The sequence below is a fragment of the Apteryx mantelli genome, chromosome 3, assembly GCF_036417845.1.
Source record: "Apteryx mantelli isolate bAptMan1 chromosome 3, bAptMan1.hap1, whole genome shotgun sequence".
NCBI lineage: Eukaryota > Metazoa > Chordata > Aves > Apterygiformes > Apterygidae > Apteryx > Apteryx mantelli.
Window position 1 is genome coordinate 18,412,017 of NC_089980.1, and position 18,811 is coordinate 18,430,827.

General features: G+C 39.5%; 1 protein-coding gene across 5 annotated transcripts in view; it reads right to left on the minus strand.

Moving 5' to 3' along the window:
* AFTPH (aftiphilin) overlaps nt 1–18,811 on the minus strand; it is a 48,600-nt gene that overhangs the window by 14,832 nt on the left and 14,957 nt on the right. For 2 of the 5 annotated variants that reach the window (XM_067292787.1, XM_067292786.1), the window contains exons 3-7: nt 8,345–8,496; nt 7,694–7,820; nt 7,307–7,363; nt 5,196–5,291; nt 4,740–4,862 (exon numbers count right to left, since the gene is read on the minus strand). In XM_067292787.1, coding sequence (XP_067148888.1) covers nt 4,740–4,862; nt 5,196–5,291; nt 7,307–7,363; nt 7,694–7,820; nt 8,345–8,496 — 555 coding nt within the window. Of the gene's footprint in view, nt 1–888; nt 1,060–4,739; nt 4,863–5,195; nt 5,292–7,306; nt 7,364–7,693; nt 7,821–8,344; nt 8,497–18,811 lie in introns of those variants that run through there. The other 3 variants (XM_067292789.1, XM_067292788.1, XM_067292791.1) reach the window with 2 other exon arrangements.

Genomic DNA, 18,811 nt, shown 5'->3' on the forward strand with positions numbered 1-18,811 from the left:
AAAAGGAGGTGGCAAGAAATTCTGACCTGCTCTATACAGGATGTTGGCAAGCTCCGGCCTTTACAAAAGCAGACAAAATGAAAGGAGGGGGCAGAGATGAAACCCAATTAAACAGAAAGGAAGAGTCTTCTGGTTCTAGTGACCTTGGCCCTAACAGAGCTACGACATTCAAACACAGCCTTGAATCTCAGACAATGGAAACATGCACTGCATACGGGAATGTAACATTTTGTCTTTCAGAGATTGCAAGGCTGTTAGGATACTGCATTTACAACTACTATTTTAATAACAGGTTTTAAGGAAAAGTGCTCTATCTAGAAGAATATTGAGAATCAGAACAAACCTCTCACTCCTCCCTCCATCTTAGATTATAGGACATGGTACAGAAACGAAGAAAGCATATTTAGCTGTCAGGGTACTACTCAGAATGCTAAGGAAGTGAGAAAAAGGGAACTAAAATGCCTGCCGATTCTCCTGCATCATATTTCACTTTCTGACACAAGTGAGAGATGTTTTCACACAATAATTTTAGAATGCTATTATGTAAGAGCTCCTTTAATCCAAAAGACTAAAATGTAGAAGTTCGTCTCCATGCCAATAACTACCCAGGAAAACGAAATCAAGCAAAAAAGAAAAAAAAGGAAGTATTTCGCTTCTTAAGGCTGGGGGGACAAAAAAAAAGAAAGGCTTGCAATTCAAATATATTACCAATATATATTGGTTCCACAAACGAGCACTCTAAGCATGACTTTTGAAAAAGGCTTACACAGAAGCAATTCATACATTTCATTGTGTGCACCAGTTGGCCAGATTACAAGAGTTCTGAAATGCATTTTTTTCAGACACCACCTTTAAGCTACCTTATCACATTTGCCAGAATAATAAGTTCCGTAATATTTCTTACCTGTAATTCTTTCTCTCTTACTGTCAAGAAAGCAACATATATTCTTGGATCTTTCTCACATGTAAAACTGGAGAGCAATTCCACGATGGAGCCTTTGGCTGGTTGCCAATAATACGGTAGTTTGCATCTGTCATTGTTAGACGTCCTGATGGCCCCTTATGTAATTAAAATTGTTTTTAAAAACCCTCACCCCATGAGGTTTAATTAAGGTTCAGTCCATAACAGCCAGAAAATATAAGATACATATTCTACCATTACCTGATCTCTAGTTCAGGGGCTTACATGCACGTGGAAGTGCTGTAATAGGCACCTGCAGAAAAAAATTACTGGTATTTTTCTTCTGGGAAGGTCTGGGTCACTGTAGACCTCTATTCCAATATTACACTTACTAGGCAAAACAAAGCAGAGAAGAAAACCCAAAGTTATTCTATATACTGGGACAAAGTTGACAGTAGGATCTATCAAAGAAAGATAGTCCTGAACATAGAGAAGGTGCTTTGAAACAACACTAAAAGAGCAGAAGGATATCTAGGTAACTTTTTACAACAAAACCAAAGAGCAGAGGGTATATACGTTAAAACTACCTTAACCAGAGGACAGTATTAAATCAAGAGAAGTCAGTCAACATTAACTCCAAACAGCAACTTTTTTGACAAGCACTAGACTGCATTTTAATTGCACTGCCTGAAAACTTGGTCATGGACTAGAAGCCCAGTGTACTAGATGCTGTGAAACAGAAGAAGAGGGCACCCGTCTCAGGGGTCTCTCAGTCAAAGGGTTGCCTGTTTGAGCAGTCATTCTCTCTCATACCGAATATGCCTTGGTAGGGCCTTGTACTTCAGACCTGCGAAGTCTTCTGGGCACCATTCTCTTAGACAAAGGAAACAGCATTCAGAAGATGATTTTATATTCTGTTTACTGCCTTACAGTTAAAAGCACAGAGGACCAGCGAAACAACCCCCCTGCCCCACACCACCTTCAAGTATAAAACAGAATGAGTCTACAAAAACCACCGTTACACTAACAGCTACTGTGATAGATCAGTCAGTAACTTAACTTTCTTGAGAGGAAAAATCATTATTTCTGAAAAACACAAAACCTTGTGCTTGCAGCTTAAGTGGCCCATATAGAGATTTGTCCACTGTATTTCCATAGGCTGATTAATGCAATGAGATCCTTAGCAAGAAACAAGATCCCCCAAAAATTCAGAGTTTATATAACAGCTAGGAGAAATCACTGCAGATAACTTGCTTCCTTTTCCTTATTTTTTTGATTTCTATTACTCTCTATTTTAAATTTCTGTATGTCATCTTCCTTTCCCCTACAACCAAGAAACTGAGAAGTCATTTCTGAGTTTCTACAAACACTTTTCCAATTCTGACTTTTGCATCACCACAATTTCTTACTTCCAAAATCTCATTCTATCAGCAGGAAGTCACACACACAGACACTGACTGTGCAAACAAGTCCCATAAACATCAGGCTTTCAACAAAGGAGAACTCTTCTCCTCCCTTAAGCAAAGCATAGGGATCTCTGAACCAGGATCTATCCTTCCAATAAAAAAACCCCCAATATTCTGAAATCTCTGAATACAAGAATGACCCATCTTCTTCATCGGAAAATGGAGGAATTCAGAAGTTCTACCCAGTTAATGCCTAACTACTTAGCTAAGCTTGAAGATACATACAGTTGTACCTAAAGCTACCTGTGTTTAGAATAAGAAGTTTCAGGGTCCACTAAAATTGCCTATATTTCCACTTCATAATTATCAATAGCATAGTTCCTAACAAAATGTTTACCGAAGTTTGAGCGCATCTTCTCAATACCACCACAGCCTGGACTATTCCCAAGAGGCAGTGTGCCGAATGTGACCTGAAAACTGGATTCTCCCAAAAGCAAACAGAAGCCACAAAGCAGAACAGAAGATATCAACATCAAAGAAACAAGGTCTCTGAGGTGGACATTTGCTGACTGTCCATGCCCATAAGCTTTCCAAATTCCAATTTCCAAATACTTAACTGTAGCCGTGCCTCCTAGCATTCTTACTAGCTAGAATTTAACACCTCTCTTTCCCCAAAACTTATTTTGGTACTTGTATTTTTGGAAAAAATAATCTAAGGCAGGCAGCCAGCAGCACAGATTGATAGCACGGAAGCTTTTCATATGAACAACTACTGAACTGAGATAGCCTTGTCAGACCAGTAAACTGGGGAAAAGTTTATCAAACTCTGACAAATAACATGATATTCTGTCAAAGGGGTACGCAGAAGTATAAAATATTCTTAGTTAGAGGAAAAAAAGTAAAAGGTTTGATAAGTAGAGGTTCTTACTTTCAGCAGTCAGCATAAGGACTGCCAGGCAACTGAGAAAATGGCACATGTCAGAGATGCTAGTTTAGGCTCTCGCAGCTCTCTACACTACAGGGTTTGATCTCCGTTTCCCCTTCTGTAAAAGAAGGGATCCTGAATTCTGCGTGAAGCCAGTAAAATTTTCCAACTCTGCACAAATATAGAAGCTGCATAAGTGATTTCATCAGCTCAGACTGGTTGCAATGATTATCATTATCTTTTCCAATATCCAGTTCAGCTGCTCAGTTCCACTGTAGGATTTGTGAGAAGCAGAATGGGAAATATCACTAAAGATGTACATTACCACAAAAAGTTAAAATTCTGACCAAACTGACATAGTTAGCGCTATTCCACAGCACTGATGATGGAAAAAAATTTCTCCTCTGGTACAAGCCTGTCACTGTTACAGCTCTGCATTATGGCGGAGCAAAATGCTCAGGGAGATCACTAAGCTCAGAAAAACCTGGCCTTACGGTGAGGTATGGCACCAGGATAATTCATTCTGGAATGCCTTCATTCAGCAGCCACAAGTGTAACAAGTACCTGGAGATGCCGGGCAGACTGAAAAAGGCCTGCGCAAAGGAGGGACACAGCAGAATCTCTTCCTCCAAATATATGCTGAGCACCATTGTGGTGGCATGCTGAAAATTAAATGTCTAAGCATATCCCACTAACTAGTGGCCAACTAGGCGCATTTTAACCCATATGCCATTTATGTGGTCTTCTATTATCAGAATATCAGAAAACACAGAACTCAATTCAAAAGCTTGACCCTAAACTCCTCTGAACTCATTTTGTATCACACCTATTTAGACAGCGAAGCTACCCAAGCAACTCCGAGCTGTTCAGTGGATACTCATTCAAGAAAACACCTTGACATAAACGGCCAGCAGAACTCAGGCAATCAAAAAGGCAGGCACCTACGCTTGTAGGGATTGTACCCAGAACCTCTTTCCAGACAGCTGGGCTGCTTTCTATGCCGCTCAGAGAGAAAGCAAAGGGAAAAACGGAAAAGAGCACAACTCTATATACATAAATGATCATCTAGAAAAACAGGTGCAGTCCAACAAGTAGAATGGCTTCCTATGATAAATTTTAGGGGGGAAAAAAAAAGATGGAAGAACCTTAATCAGGGGAAGGACAACTGAAGTTACATCTCGAAGTTGTAGAAGCAAGCCCACTCGCAGGCCAATGGTTTTTAAAGCAACTTGCTTTAGAGCAATAGAGATCATCAGGACTCTTAACAAATGCTGGTCTCCCTGCTGTTCACCAACTGCTACAGTCTTAGCATGGGGATTCCCTTCCAGTCACACATGAAGAATAGATCCAAGAGCAGGGATTCAATCTGACAGAACGAACGCCCATCCTTTGCATACAGGTGCCTTTGAATATACCACCTATATCTTTAAAATATGAAGGAAGAGGCAAGTCATCCCGTTTTCTCTCATTCTTTCTTTTTCCCTCTTTCTTTCTGTTTATTTTTTACCTGGAACTGGTCAGGTGTACATGTGTTCATCTCTGGTGATACAGGAGGTGTCTGTCCTATCGAAGCTATTTTTTCTGCTGCAGATAGGGGTTTCAGAGGCTCCTTGGTAGGCTCTAACATACCCTAAAAAAATAAAAATCATACACACGCACACACACATATATATATATACACCAAGAACTGCAGACACCAGAAAAGAGAAGACACAGTCCTAGGTAGTACAATTCTCAACCAGGGGCTTGGGGGTAATCATACCTCCCTAGGATACGTTCAGTGAGAGGGGCAGAGGGACATGGGGAGTTGGGGGGAAAAAATAGAATTAAAGATCTCTTCTGGTTCCTTAGGCTTTCATGAAGCCTTAGAAACATTTTAGTGCCAGTAACGGAAACCCAAGCTCTTAGCTGGAGCTTGCTTTCAACTTTCAAGAACGTAACTTAAGCCAGAGGAAATAGTTACTTGATAAGGTGACATTTTCCCCTCCCAATTGTGTGCAGACTGTTGCAGAAGTATCAAGTGGCCCATCAGAAAGGTACAAGTGCATTCACTCCATTTCTACAATTAGGTAATTCAGAAGAAGCAAGTCAAATTAACAGTTTGTAGAATGATACCAAGAACTGTAACCATTGCCATGGAAATAAATGCATTAAAAAGCATTAAGACAACTAATAAAGCCATGTTTTTAGCTTTAAACAGTTTGTTTAAAATTTAACAGTATTATCAAAGATGTCCGAAATCTCTGATATTCCTGCATAAAAGCGAGGGTGGAAAAAAAAAATACACAGATAGATAGAAAAAAGTCTGCACTGAGACATGCAATGCTGAGACACTGAACAACGAGGTATGACCAAAGAAAACCCCCGAACAAAACCACTGGATTTGTTACCAGCATATTTTAAAGTAATTTCAGGAAATTAGTCACCAAGATTAGCTGTTCCACAGTCAAACATTTCTACGACATGCTACGAAGCTTGGAATTTCACCAAGTAAATCAGTTCTTTTGGACAAGAGGAGAAACATATGAAGCAGCGTAGCAAGCTCCTAACATCACCTCTATCCAGCTTATTGTGTACACAAGCATTTAGGAAGTGATTGATCAGCAACTGCAATCTGTTTAGGAAAAAAAAAACCTGCACACATTGTGTACAGTATAGACTTGCTCCCAAATACATGTTACGGGAAAAAAAAGCTAGCAATTGCTAAGAAATGTTTTATCTCTGTGTTTATCAGAATACCATGCTTATACCCAAAGAACTGCATAAGCTGACCTTGATATCAGAAAACAACTGCTTTAGAAATTGACTCTAAAAGTCACTCTAAAAAAATTAGCCTAGAGATTAAATCAATTTAAAACATACTAAAGAAAACTGTAGTCTTTCTGATTTGTAATCTTTTAATTTTTTAATTTAATTTGTGAATGACCATATTAAAAAAAAAAACCCTCAAACAACAAAAAACAGGTTTCCAGAAACAGAACATATCTGTTTTGCTCAGACTAGCAAAAATGGCAAATCTTATCTTTTGAATGTTTTTACTACTACAGGCATTGTGCAGAGACCAAAATGCTAAACAGGAATCAGTAAATATGGACTTAAGTGAAAACAGTTGATCTCACCACGTTAGGTTACTTGGGTTTCCTTCACAGCCTGCAGAAGTCTAAATTACACTTGCTATTTTTAATTAGTACTTGGGGCAAGTGAACAATACTGTCCATACCCCTCTTCTTGTACGCATGAATAGCCTACTACAGTAAAATAGTTTTTATTGGATGGGGGGCAAGAAGAGGTGGAGCAGGCAGAAACCCTGCAGAACTTTTGTTCCTGTGTGAACATATACATGGATATGGCGCACACAGCCATATATCTGTTGGTCCTTTATAGACTGATATGCCAAAAACACTGCAAAACATTACCATGCTTCTCTCTTGATCTAGGAATATTGAGATACAAGCAACAATTAATAAACAGTCTATCAGAGAAACAGTTGCATAAAGTTTGAGAGCGCTGAGAAAACTCCCCACACACTTTCCATGAAAATCCGTAAATGTCTAGCAGGGATTTTCTTCAACCTTCCTTTGAAACATCTGCTTTTAATGTCAGGCCTTCCCACAGCTGCTGATGTGGACTGACGTCCCGATTCATTTTGATATTCCATTGGCATTTTTGACAACTATTTAATCTTCTAGTTCAAGTACCTCTTGTCAATTTTTAGTTGACTTTCTTAAATCTATACCTTGTATTTAACAGTTAAAAGAAGAATTTCAGTGCTACATATACATTAATATATTACTCTGATTCATTTTTCCTTTTTAAAAAAAAGTCTCAAACTAAGATTGAACTAGCTAGCCTACTTTATTAAATGAGTAAATCGATACTTTTTTCATTGAAAATATATTAAAGTCTCTTACACGCAGTTTTCATTATTCTTTTCTAGCATTTCAACTGTTCCCTACAATATAACTAAACTTATACAGATATCTTTCAGCATACCTGGTACTTAATGTCATTTAAGATGTTTCACTATATAATGTCATGGGAATTATAATACAAAACAACAACAAAAAAGCTTACCAGTCCTGCTGCATACATGGGTACTATAACAGGCTGTTTCTTGTTGCCTGTAAAGAGCTGATTAAAAAATAAAAAAAAAAGATTACTTAGGAGGTTCTGTCATATTCTCTAAGTGATGACATTTTTTCAAAGTTTTATAAAACTTGCGTAAGATTAGTATCAGAGAATAAATATATGATAGATTTAACACAGTGTTTAAAAGTAATGCAACTTTTAGTATTAAAATGGTTTACGAAAAATTAAATGGTAAAACAGTCTGTCATGAAAACCCATTTTCAGTGCAGCTATGCTATTAAGAGAGGAGTATTCATACAAAAACACGTGCACCCAGTTCTGCATTTAAAGCAGCTCAATTATATAGAAAACAAGTTTTATTGACAGACTCACAATATTTCTTGTGTCGATTCCCAAGGAGCACAAAAGCTTTTTGTTGCTGTGGGAGCCACCCCACTGGTATCTCAGTCCATATGCATCATGGATATCCTGCAGCTCTGTCCACACGTCCATCAGTTCCCTATACAACCCATCATAAATCAAGTTATCAACAAGAAGAACAACTCAGCAGCTTTGAACAAATATTCCAATAGTTTTTACTATGAGTGACATATTATACATTCCAATTAAACTTATGCCCAAACATAATACTCAGGGGAACTAAAACTGCACAGAGTTCTCAGAACAATTATTTTTCAGACTTATAATTGGAAAATGATGTCCACAGCAGACATAACAAGGCCTACTTAGACTTCATCATCACACGAATAGAAGCAGCAATTTATAGCAAGTGTAAGTAATAAGCCACATTCTAATTAACTAATTCATACAGACATCACTAAAAAGACGAAGAAAAGCTGCTGACTACATGAAATACTACTGGTATATGTAGTCACTGAAAGATAAGCATTCAACTAGATGCCTAATTTTTACTCTATAGTTTTTCAATATACTTGAAGGTCATGTTCAAATTCTGCTACATAAATTTTCGACAAAGATACGTTTCCAATTTATTTCAGGTTTGTGGTGTTAGTGGCTTCTTACCCTCTATTTGCTAAGGTCTCCTCAGTTGTCATTTGCTTTTCACTTGCTTCCAACAAACGATTCAAGGAACTTATTTCTTCTTCAATTTCAAGAACAGGTATGGAAGGAAAACAGACTTCAAATATTCGTTCCAGACGACTTAACAATGTTGTCTATACCAAAGAGAAAAATATTTGTGTCAAAATTTGTTAACTGCTTTAAAGAAAATAAGGAGTACAAAATTATAAAGTTAAAAAATGGAAAACAGTGGATAGTTCAGACAAAGTTTCACTTACCACAAGGTGTATAAATGTCAGAGGATCAAAAGACTCTTAACAAACACCAAATACAAGTTGCCTCTGAGAAACAGTAAGGATCTTTACCCTCTGCAAAGTGAGCACTTACATAAGAGTTCAGAACAGTTCTTACCAGATTCAGTCTTTGTCATAAATCAGCAGAAGAGATGTACAACAGGTACTGAGCTATATTTACTTAAGATGCATCAAAGTTTCCAATTCTATACATCATTAGGGTTCTACTGAACACATTTTTTCAGGAATCTTGGCACTGAACATTACAAACTGAAAACAGCCTAATTTCATTTGATGACAATAGGCTTAAACCCAAACTCAAGACACAATGTTGATTCAGAAGACAGCCGTAACTTCTTAGAAGGTCCATGCAGTTAAAGGTCTCACAAAACTTAGCTTGAAGTGCAACATGCTCACATTGTCATCCTGATGTTGGACTATCAATGTTTTTTCACCATATTTTCAAACACTGCATACTTCCTAAAAAGTTATCATCATCAGTATGATTTAGATGTAGGAAAACCGTAACACAGCTTCATTTTCTATGGTTCATATGATAGCTCTTCTGCATTATACCTGACTAACGCTAAGGCATTTAAACATATTGCTTGCCAAAAAGTACTTGAAAGATTTATTTGACTCTCAGAGAGAACTTTCCCAGACCAATATAACTGAAGAAGAAAAAGAGGAAATACTGAAGTGTTGTAGTTTAAGTAGCAATGCCTTAATTTCTTGCCCCACAACCTATTCGCGTGGTTTTTTTTCCACATGTTGGAATTTTTTAAATATAACTAGAAGAATCACTTTTCTCCCAGTGATTCCCCTTTGCTCCCATTCACAATTAAGCCAGTTGATGCTGAATGCTGTAATTCTGTAGGGGTTAAAAGCCAGCCTTGGGAATGTTTCTATCCTAGTCAAATAGCAACAACAAAATTCCCCACCAAGTTTAGTTTAGTTGAATATGAAGCCACCTAGATTGCAGCATGGTTTATGCAACCGCAACTTTATTGGCATTAGTCTCATCTGACCTTCTTTCCACTATCATACTGTAGATTATAAAACCATGACGAGTATCTAAATACAAACATTCAGAGGTCTGGGGGGAGGGCTACAGACCTATTCTTCAATGGGTTTGAGAAACTAGGCAGGATTTCCTGCTTGTCAAAGTAGCTGCAGCCTTGTCTTGGTGTCACCATCACTCCAGTGTCCCTTGGGAGAAAGGAGGCTTTCATCTGGCACCTTCTGAGAAAGCCAGAGGGGTTTTTAAGTTTCATGATGCAGGAAATGTCCTTTTCCCTTTTCTCTCTATCACTGCCTCTGTCACTGCTATCGGGTGCAATAAGGTCTCAGCATTATAAAGAACATGTAACAGTCCTGAGAGCTTCCTGCATTTTAAGTTCCACAACATGCACTGGAGAATGCTCAAATTCTTACCACTTTGAGCCTTGGCAGCATAAAGTATTGCTGGATCTAACGTTGAAGAAGAAAAAAACAAACCATCCCCTGCTGCCAAAAATCAGGAATCTCTTTTTTTGACAAAAGTAAGTTCTTCCCTTAAGTTTTCTACCTCTTTCCCTGGTGTATTTCCATATGGCCACAGAGTTTCTTTATTATAGCTCCACGAACCGTCTCAGACATCAAACATATCAATGAAACAGAACATACATTTTTCTCTAGTTCAGCCAGTTAAAAACAGGTAACCAGCAATTTCTTACTATTTAAATAAAAAGTACTGATTGCAAAGTATGCTCATAAAAAAATAAAATTAAAGCTTCACTTTATTTATTTATAAACAGAAGCACCTGAATCTCCCTCCTTGCTAGGGGAAGGAGAAGCAAGCCTGGCCCCAAATGAGCACGTCCATCTTCCTAGTTTGGAGCTCCTGCACAGCCACCTTTGGGATGCCCGGCTGCACCACCACCAGGGCAGCACCCAGCACCTCCAGCACCTGCTTTTCTACTGGGGAAGGGGCAGAGACACCCAGCAGGCGTAAATCCCACGAGCATCCCACCGCGCACGCTGGCATAGCCATGCCGGCAGAGCCCTCCTGTGGAGATGCGGCATATTCCAGCAGCAAGGCTGCAAGCGCAGACACACGCTTGGGCAGAGGCGCTGCCAGCACAGCTGCACTGCTGAGGAAGGCTGGCAAGCCGATTTTCAGCTGACAAAACTCTGTAATCTCTAAGCCTGAATCTGAGACCTGGGAAAGACGGCCTGCCTTCCCTTAAGAGCCCCTCCGGGCGCTGGGTGAAGTTGGGAGAGGCTGGGAATTGGCATCGCTGCAGAATCCAGGCTGGGGCAAAACCTGCCCCAATTCAGAAGAGATCTCCAAGGAAACCCCACGGCGCGCAACAAGCGGTTTCTCCAGCCGCCGCACAGCTGATCTAGAGGCGACGAGAAAGGCGCCGGCCGGAGCGTATGGCAGCCGTCGGGCCCAGAAGGGATGACGGAAAGGTCCTCAGCACACCGACCCAAGGGAGCCTCCCTGCCGGGGGCAGCGGCTGGTGGCAAGGCGGGTTTACTCAGCGTGCTGCTAAACCGGACACAGCAGCTGGTCAGCAGGGCCCCGTCTCCCGCCAAAGCCTCTCACGGGCAGCCGCAGCTCCTTCAGCAGTAATGCCTACGTTCACAGGACATAATCTGCTGAAACATATTGATTAGCCCAGAAGACTATTAAGGTGTCCAGCTCTGAGGCGGTTTCTTCATCTTCAAGCTTTGGTTTCACGACACTGCGTTTCTAGATTCAAAATATTCAATAGTTTTAATAGCAGGGGTGTGATGGCTGAAACGATTAAAGGTTCAGAGAAGCAAGGTCTGCAGGAGGAAGTTATATATTTCAATTAGCCCAACTGATACATTCGGAACAAGCATTTAGGCACACAGAATACCTTTATCACAACTGTAATAGCTATATACAATGTTTCTCATTTGAATTTTTGTTTGAAAGTTTGCCTCATCTCTTGTCTCAGTTGAGCCAAGCACCGAGCACGCCCGTCAGTAAAGACGGCCCAGGAGCACGACACGGAGGCACACAACCCGCTAGCAGGACACCTCGATTCTTTGTGCTGTACCGCAGGCTCACGAGTCAGGAACTACAACCCAGGCCTGCTCCCGCTGTTCTCCCTATTCACCTGCAAACTGCACAAAGCTGTAAAATTAACTTGCTTAAAACGTCAGCTCTTCAGTTTTCCTGTCCGTGAACGCAATGCCTGCCGCACAGGGCCAGCCACCAAGTTCAGTCCTTTGGTGTTTGCAAAGCTTTGCATCAAAATTCCGTAATTATTACATTATCAAAGGACCCGGAATATTTGACCAGCATTTTTTCTTTTCCTCTTTATTAGGTCACTGATATTTTCTGACTGTACTTTAATGACTCACATTTTACAGTGTATCATTTTCCTTTTAAGTTCAATAATGTCTTAAGCCCAATCATTTTGGCCATAAAGACTTACACTAGACTGCTTTGTTTTTCTTGACCAAAACTAAAATACTAATTTATATTTTTAGAGAGTAAAACCAGACAGTACTCCAGACTTTTTTTTAACTTATAAAAAGCATGCTCTACTTCAATTTTAAATCTTAATGCTGCCTACAATACATCAGTTGCTATTATATGAATGGGTGAAGCTTACTTCATTTCCATAGTACAGCAGAAACGCACATCCCCAGTGAAGAGGAAAAGGCAGACGAGAGGGAGTATATCATGACAATAGCAAGGCATCAGGTTTCTTGAACCAGATCAACATTTGAGAAGGTGCTGGTGACTTTGAACCAGCTTACTAGGAATCTAGCTTACTTGGGTAATAAATGAGTTAAGGGAAAGTCTCAAAGAATCAAGGAGCATCTCTGGCAGCCCTCGAATTCAAATTTGAGCTAAAAAAAAAAAAAAAAAAGAGAGCGAGACAGACAGAGAGAGAATTGTATGTCAAAATTTCAGGAACAGTTTAATTAAAGCAGTCTTTACACTTCCTTTTATATCTTTTCTAATTTCCAGAAGTGTTTGGCCTTTATTTATACATGGTAGAAAGAAGAATCATTTCTACAGCAAATCAGAAGAATTCAATGTGTACAAATGGACATAGGGATGAGTGTACAAACACACATCTCCCTCAGGCAGTGGTAATTTCTCTAAAGGAAGCAGCTGAACCTGTTCATCTAATTGTAGTGAGATACTTCACTGACAGCTCCTGGGAAAAAAGGGCATTACCAAAAGTAAAACCTTTACATATTTTAAAATTAGTTCATCTTCTACAAACACGAATCTATTGTTCGGACCATAGGCAAATACTAATTCTATTGTACACACACTAGTGCCATGTCTTTTGGGAGGAAAAATCCAGTCATATGTAAGTTACTGTGGGGAAATTTCCAACCCCCTTTCTCCCCAAGATGTATTATGAAATATGCCTTCTCCCCTGTGGAAAAAGCACTCTTCCTGGGTTTATTGACAACTGTGCTTTAAAAGGAACAAAAACAAAAAAAAACCAAACACTTTTCTCGACTTCTCCTGGCACTAAAAGTATTTGATAATGAAGTGATCTGCACTGCAATTTGAGAAGAGTAATTCTTCAAGGTACTTACTGAAGATGTGAACAAAGACCATAGCTGCCACTCTAAAAATTAACTGTGAGGCTCCAAACAGGGATAAATTCAAAGCCCCATAGCTTCTGGGACTGCAAAAAGTTTCTGATAAACAGTTAATATATGTGATAATCACCAATTGAAACAGTCAAAATATCACAGACACTATATCCTTTCAAATACAACTTAATCCTGGGGTTATAACTCTCATCTCCTTGGCCGTACAAAGAGGGTGGTGGTGGGGAGAGGTCCAGTCCTCAGAGCTGAAAACCCCACGTAGCTGGTTTCCACAATTTGTGTTTCCCTTTATTCTTTATCAGAAGGCGACAGAATCAATAAACTCCTTCAACACAATAGATCTTCACCGACCAAGTGGTGCACTAAATCCCCCCAAGCTGTCTTCCTGTGAACTCAACAGTGACGGCTCACTGTCTGCCTTCAGAGCTAGGAAAAGGGGCAGGTACTAAAGCTTGCTATAAAAACAACACTTTTGGGCTATGCTGTGGTGACAGCTGAGATGACTTGAAGCTTTCACAGTGCAATTACTGTAATACACTTTGAGTGCAGTTATAGCAAACTGTGTGCAGGGGAAAAAGAAGAAAAAAAAAAAAGACTGTTTCTCCCCACTTCTCTCCATGGTCCCGATTGCCACTCCACTCTTTAGCTTCCAGCTCAGAGAAGTGGATTAACTTTTGTATGTGCTCCACAGCTGAGGCAATTTGTCTTTCCTTCCTCCCCACTTCCCATGGTCAGGCACAGCCCGTTTCTCAAGGCAGCCCCTTGTTTCTCCCACCTCAGCCTACCCTCAGCCCTCCTCTTCCCTGCTGCAGGGCAGAAGAGGCCAGCGAGGTGGCAATGTTCAAGCTCCGAGCTGCTTGTGTCTAGCAAACACAGAACTGGGACCTGCAGAGCGTCAGCCGGCCTGACTGAATAAAATCTAGCAACAGAGAGCCTTAAGAATAAATATCAGCAGTATGCAAATTACATTAAATTATTGAGAACACCTAGATATTCAGGTCTTAGCTGACAGAAGAACAAAAGAGAGGAGAGAGAAGTGAGCGTATGAAGGAAATAAGATGCTAAAGGTATAATTTAGGAGAGGGAAAAAGTCTGTACGGACATGATCAGCTAGTTAGAATTCAGGAGTTAAGTGAAGGCTCTCAAAGGATAGCAGAACCAGGGGCCAGAGGCCAAGAAGAGAAAGCGATTAGAGTTTTTTCTTTGTTTGGGTTTTTTGTTTGTTTGTTTGTTTTTTTCTTTTAAATCATTCACCCACTGCTCTGGAGGAGCATCTAACACAGCTATTTATGCCCATTTTAACAAAATAAAGCAGAGGTTAAATGAAAAATGCCCTATGCTGTGTTTTATGATAAGAACCGAGACATTTTCATGAACCCATTTGCCTCTGTACCTTCACCCCCCCCACACACACACTTTTTTTGACCTTACCATTAGCACAGTTTCTCAGCTGAGAAACTGATTTAAACAGCTGAAACTCAGCAAGAGGAACACACCAGGCAGCTTCAGAGGGTCTCAATAGCTATCGGGCTCAAGCATTAAGAAACAAAGCTGAACAGTTAAATGCACATAAACAAACCAACCACACTCTTAGTTAAGTGGGGGCAGATTTTTCCTTTGGAGAGGTCTAGGGGTTCCTTAGACCAAGAATCAGTGTGTTTTCCACGTAGCAACAATTTATTTATTTCTCTAGTGTGCAGGCTCTGCTGGGTAAATAGAGCATCTTCATACAAGCAATGGAAGAGCTGCAGGCAGAAAAGACCCTGAGTAAAGAGGAAAAGCAAAGCTTACAAAGAACGCAAGTTTAACTTTCATGATCCAAATGGGATAGCTTCCCCCCCGCTCCCGAAGAAAAGCAGTTAAGAGGGTGCCATAAGATTTCTTAGAAATAAAGAGGCAAACTGTTTCATTTTTATTTTTGCAGATAATTTATAATGGCAACACTGTTCCTAAACTGAGATTTGCATGCCAGCAAGAGAATGCTATTTAGTTACGCTATCCAATATGATGCCACAGGAGCTAAAAAAGATCTCGCTGTAAGCAATGAGAAACAGAGTAAACTTATTGTGAAAGCGTTAGCAACTTAAGGAAGAAGAACGGGACTTCCCTGCTCTTTTACTGCTTGATGAAAGACAGTTATAAAACAGAGGAAAGCTGAGCGCAGGGACGTGCAGCTGTCTCCCTTCTTTTTGCTGGAAGGCTCACACGTCCATTTTCCCCTCAACTAAAGGATGCATCACATCTTGTCCCCTCCACACAGGCAAACTGCAGTTTAAGTTACTGAGCTGGACAAAGCTTACTTCCCTTTCCTGTGCTATTACCTAGTGACGTTGCAGTAATTTCTTAGTCAGGCTCTGCGAGGAAGTAGCGAGCAGAGAGGAAGTAGACAAAACGTGTGTGTACAAGATAGAAAAAAAAAAAAATTCTGCTGTAGGTAAACAGAAATGCTAAAACAACCACAGAAAAAGCCACCCCTAAACTCTTTTCTTGTGTAAGACTTCCTTAGCTAGCCTGTTCTGAAATGCAGCAGTTTTATGGGCTACTTTTAACAGTCTGTGTTTGTCAGCTCTTCAGCTGCACATCCTTAGGAACTGTGCCATGAACTTCAACAAGACCCCTTCCAGACAGATATATTTACACTGCAAGCTGCTACCCAACTGTCTGAACTTAATTTAGCCAACACTCCCTTAATTTATCTTAGTGAACAGGGAGGCTGAAGTCTTTACGGTCATAATTACTTTTTTCCAAGAGGATGACACTTCATTCATTGCACAAGGCAGAAAGTACTCTCTAAAGGACAGCGATTCAGGGTTAGGTTTTTTTCCCCTGCCTTGATGCTTACTTGCAGCTCATTAACTGTACATCATCCACACCGTCTGCTTAATCTGAAGAGCTAGAGCCTGTGAGCATTTGTGAGCTCTCTGATAAGAGGAGGATCTTAAAACCCACTTCAAGGAACATCCAAGTTTCCATTCCTCCCTTTCCCAGATTTGTTAACTCGCAGCTAAATCAGGTACGAGTTTTGGCCTTCCAACCAAACCAATGTTCCTCTCATCCGTCTCTCTAACTACGCCTCTCTCATACTCCTTGAATACAGCAAGGCACAGCTGTATTACCCACCCACACGGTTAACACAGGTAAAAACTGCTCTGGTGCTTTGCTAAGCCCTACATTATAATATTAGCTAATATTAACATACTGTTAATAGACTATAAGGCAGAATAACTTTCTCCTCTCAGCTGAGCAATGTTCAACCCTACCTCATGGAAAAAGCTGTGCTACAAGCCTTATATTTCATACAAGCATAACTTACTAGTGTGTCACCTGACCATATAAATGGGATTATTGCATATGGCACAATACAGGCTCACCCAAGAGCTATCAGAGCAACCAATTCATCCACTGCTACATCCTAAAGCAGTTTTAATGAACAAAAAGACATGTCTGTATCAAATGCAAACCTACACCTGTACTGAAACAAATTTTGTATTTTCAGCTAAAGACATTAAATGATTACTGTATATAATAGTATTAATATGGGTTGAAATAATAGTCTGCATGCTTGTGTCCATCAGCCTTTGATACTGAACCCTTTTTAAAGGGATTACAAACTCTTTCAGTAATTTTAACTTAACTCTGTACACCATACCCCTTTCCCCTCCACTCAGTACTACTGTACAGTGAAGGCCAGCACGCTGCAAATCCTACTCTTCAAATCACGAGCAGTATTCTGAGAGTCTGTAAGACCAAAGGCAAAGGTGAAAATATGCAATGAAATTTTGCTGTTGCATGTTGCTGCATAAGGGAAAAGACAGGCCACAAAAAGAACCTTATTTTTCCCTTTTATTTTCCATATTTTATAAATAAGACTGGATTGATTAGTCAAATATGAATTCTCTTCAAGTGAAGTCTAAGTTTAAATTAAGCATTATGCCAGTTCCAGAATCTTTAAAACAGTTTGCTTAACATGCACCTCATGATGAAGACCACATTCAGAAAGCACAGAACGTTGCTGCCTCCTTCACATCCAAAACACAAACTAAGGAAACAAAAGAAAATATAAAAAGCCTATATTGGCAAAGGAACTCGAGCTACCGGTAAATAACTTTCCTTTCATGCTGCATTCTGAAGGATGAAAATTGCTGCATACATCATTTCTACATTTAAACAGGAATGCTGCTGGCTAAGTCTACAAAAGCAGTATTTGTACAAAAACAATATTGAAAAATAAAGAACTACAAATCCAGTCATTTTGTTTATATACCATTCTTTCAAAGTGATTATACTACCACATTACAGTGACTTCTCTAGCCTCAACAGTACAGACAAGGCGTACACAGTATCTTGTAAACTATCCCAGTTCAACTTTAGCCTGTGCGGAGGTCTCAATTTTCACGTCTATCAAGTGTCTAATCCATACTGTATTCCTCTCTTGCACAGCCTGCTCCCTTTAGGCTGCTATAGCAAGTGCTTCTCAGCTCTTCTAGCAGTAACCCCAAACTGTCACGCGTTAAAGAAAGTGATCTACTGCTCCTTATTCCTCTTTGGCCAGGGTAATAAAGACTTTTGGTTCTCTTACCTCTCTCTGGCTTCATTTTGCATGCAAGGATACCTGCTTTTGCCTCAAATAACTCCAGAACTCAACTTTGATGTATGTGAAATAAAAGATCAGCAAACACATTAAAATGCTGCGTTTCAAGTTTTCACCTCAATGACATCCTCTTAAGTGAAAGTAATAAAACTGATAAAAATTAGAGTTTAATTTTCCTAAGAATTTGCAAAGTACTAGGACTGTTTCTTGGCTGATGCTGACTCAACTTATCTCAACGTCTAATTTTTTCTAACGTTTTCTAATACAAGACAGACAGTGTTTCTAATTGCTATTTACTAAACTGTGGCTCCATGGAGTAAACACAGAATTACTACTTGAAGCAACTGAAGTAACTTGAAGTTACTTGAAGTAACTTAAAGCATTTAAAAAAAAAAGTATATAAAAAGATTACATTAGACCCTTCCAAAACTTCAAGCACTTACTGAGCGCAAAATAAGTTTTGAAAATGCGTTATCTACTGTTTTAGGAGATAATTAAAAAGAAGAAGAAAAAAAAAAAACTGTTGCAAGGCCAAGCAAACTATTGCAACAGAGAAAACTTACCCAGCTATACTTTCTCTGCAGTTACTTTGTGTAAGACATTCTCCAAGCTGTGCTTCCTCGCTAACAGAAGAGGCAGAACATAGCTTTACACCCTAACAATCTCAACTGATGGTAGTATTAATAGGAGCAATGAAGAAATATTGAAGTCTTACAACTTACTTTATAACCTAACCAAATCACTGTATGACTTCATGAGAAACCACTGAAGATCTTTCATTGTAATTTGGCTTATTTTTTGTTAAAGCGGACTTAAAAAAAAAAAAAAAGATTACAGAACCTCTGAAGGTTCTGCTTTTATAAGCACCTAAATTCAGGAGGTTTTCAATTGAAATTTATGACTCTGTTACAAAAATATTAGAAATTCCTAAGTAAAAATAAATCTGTAGAACATTCAGTCTTTCCCTTACCAGTATGATTTACTGGA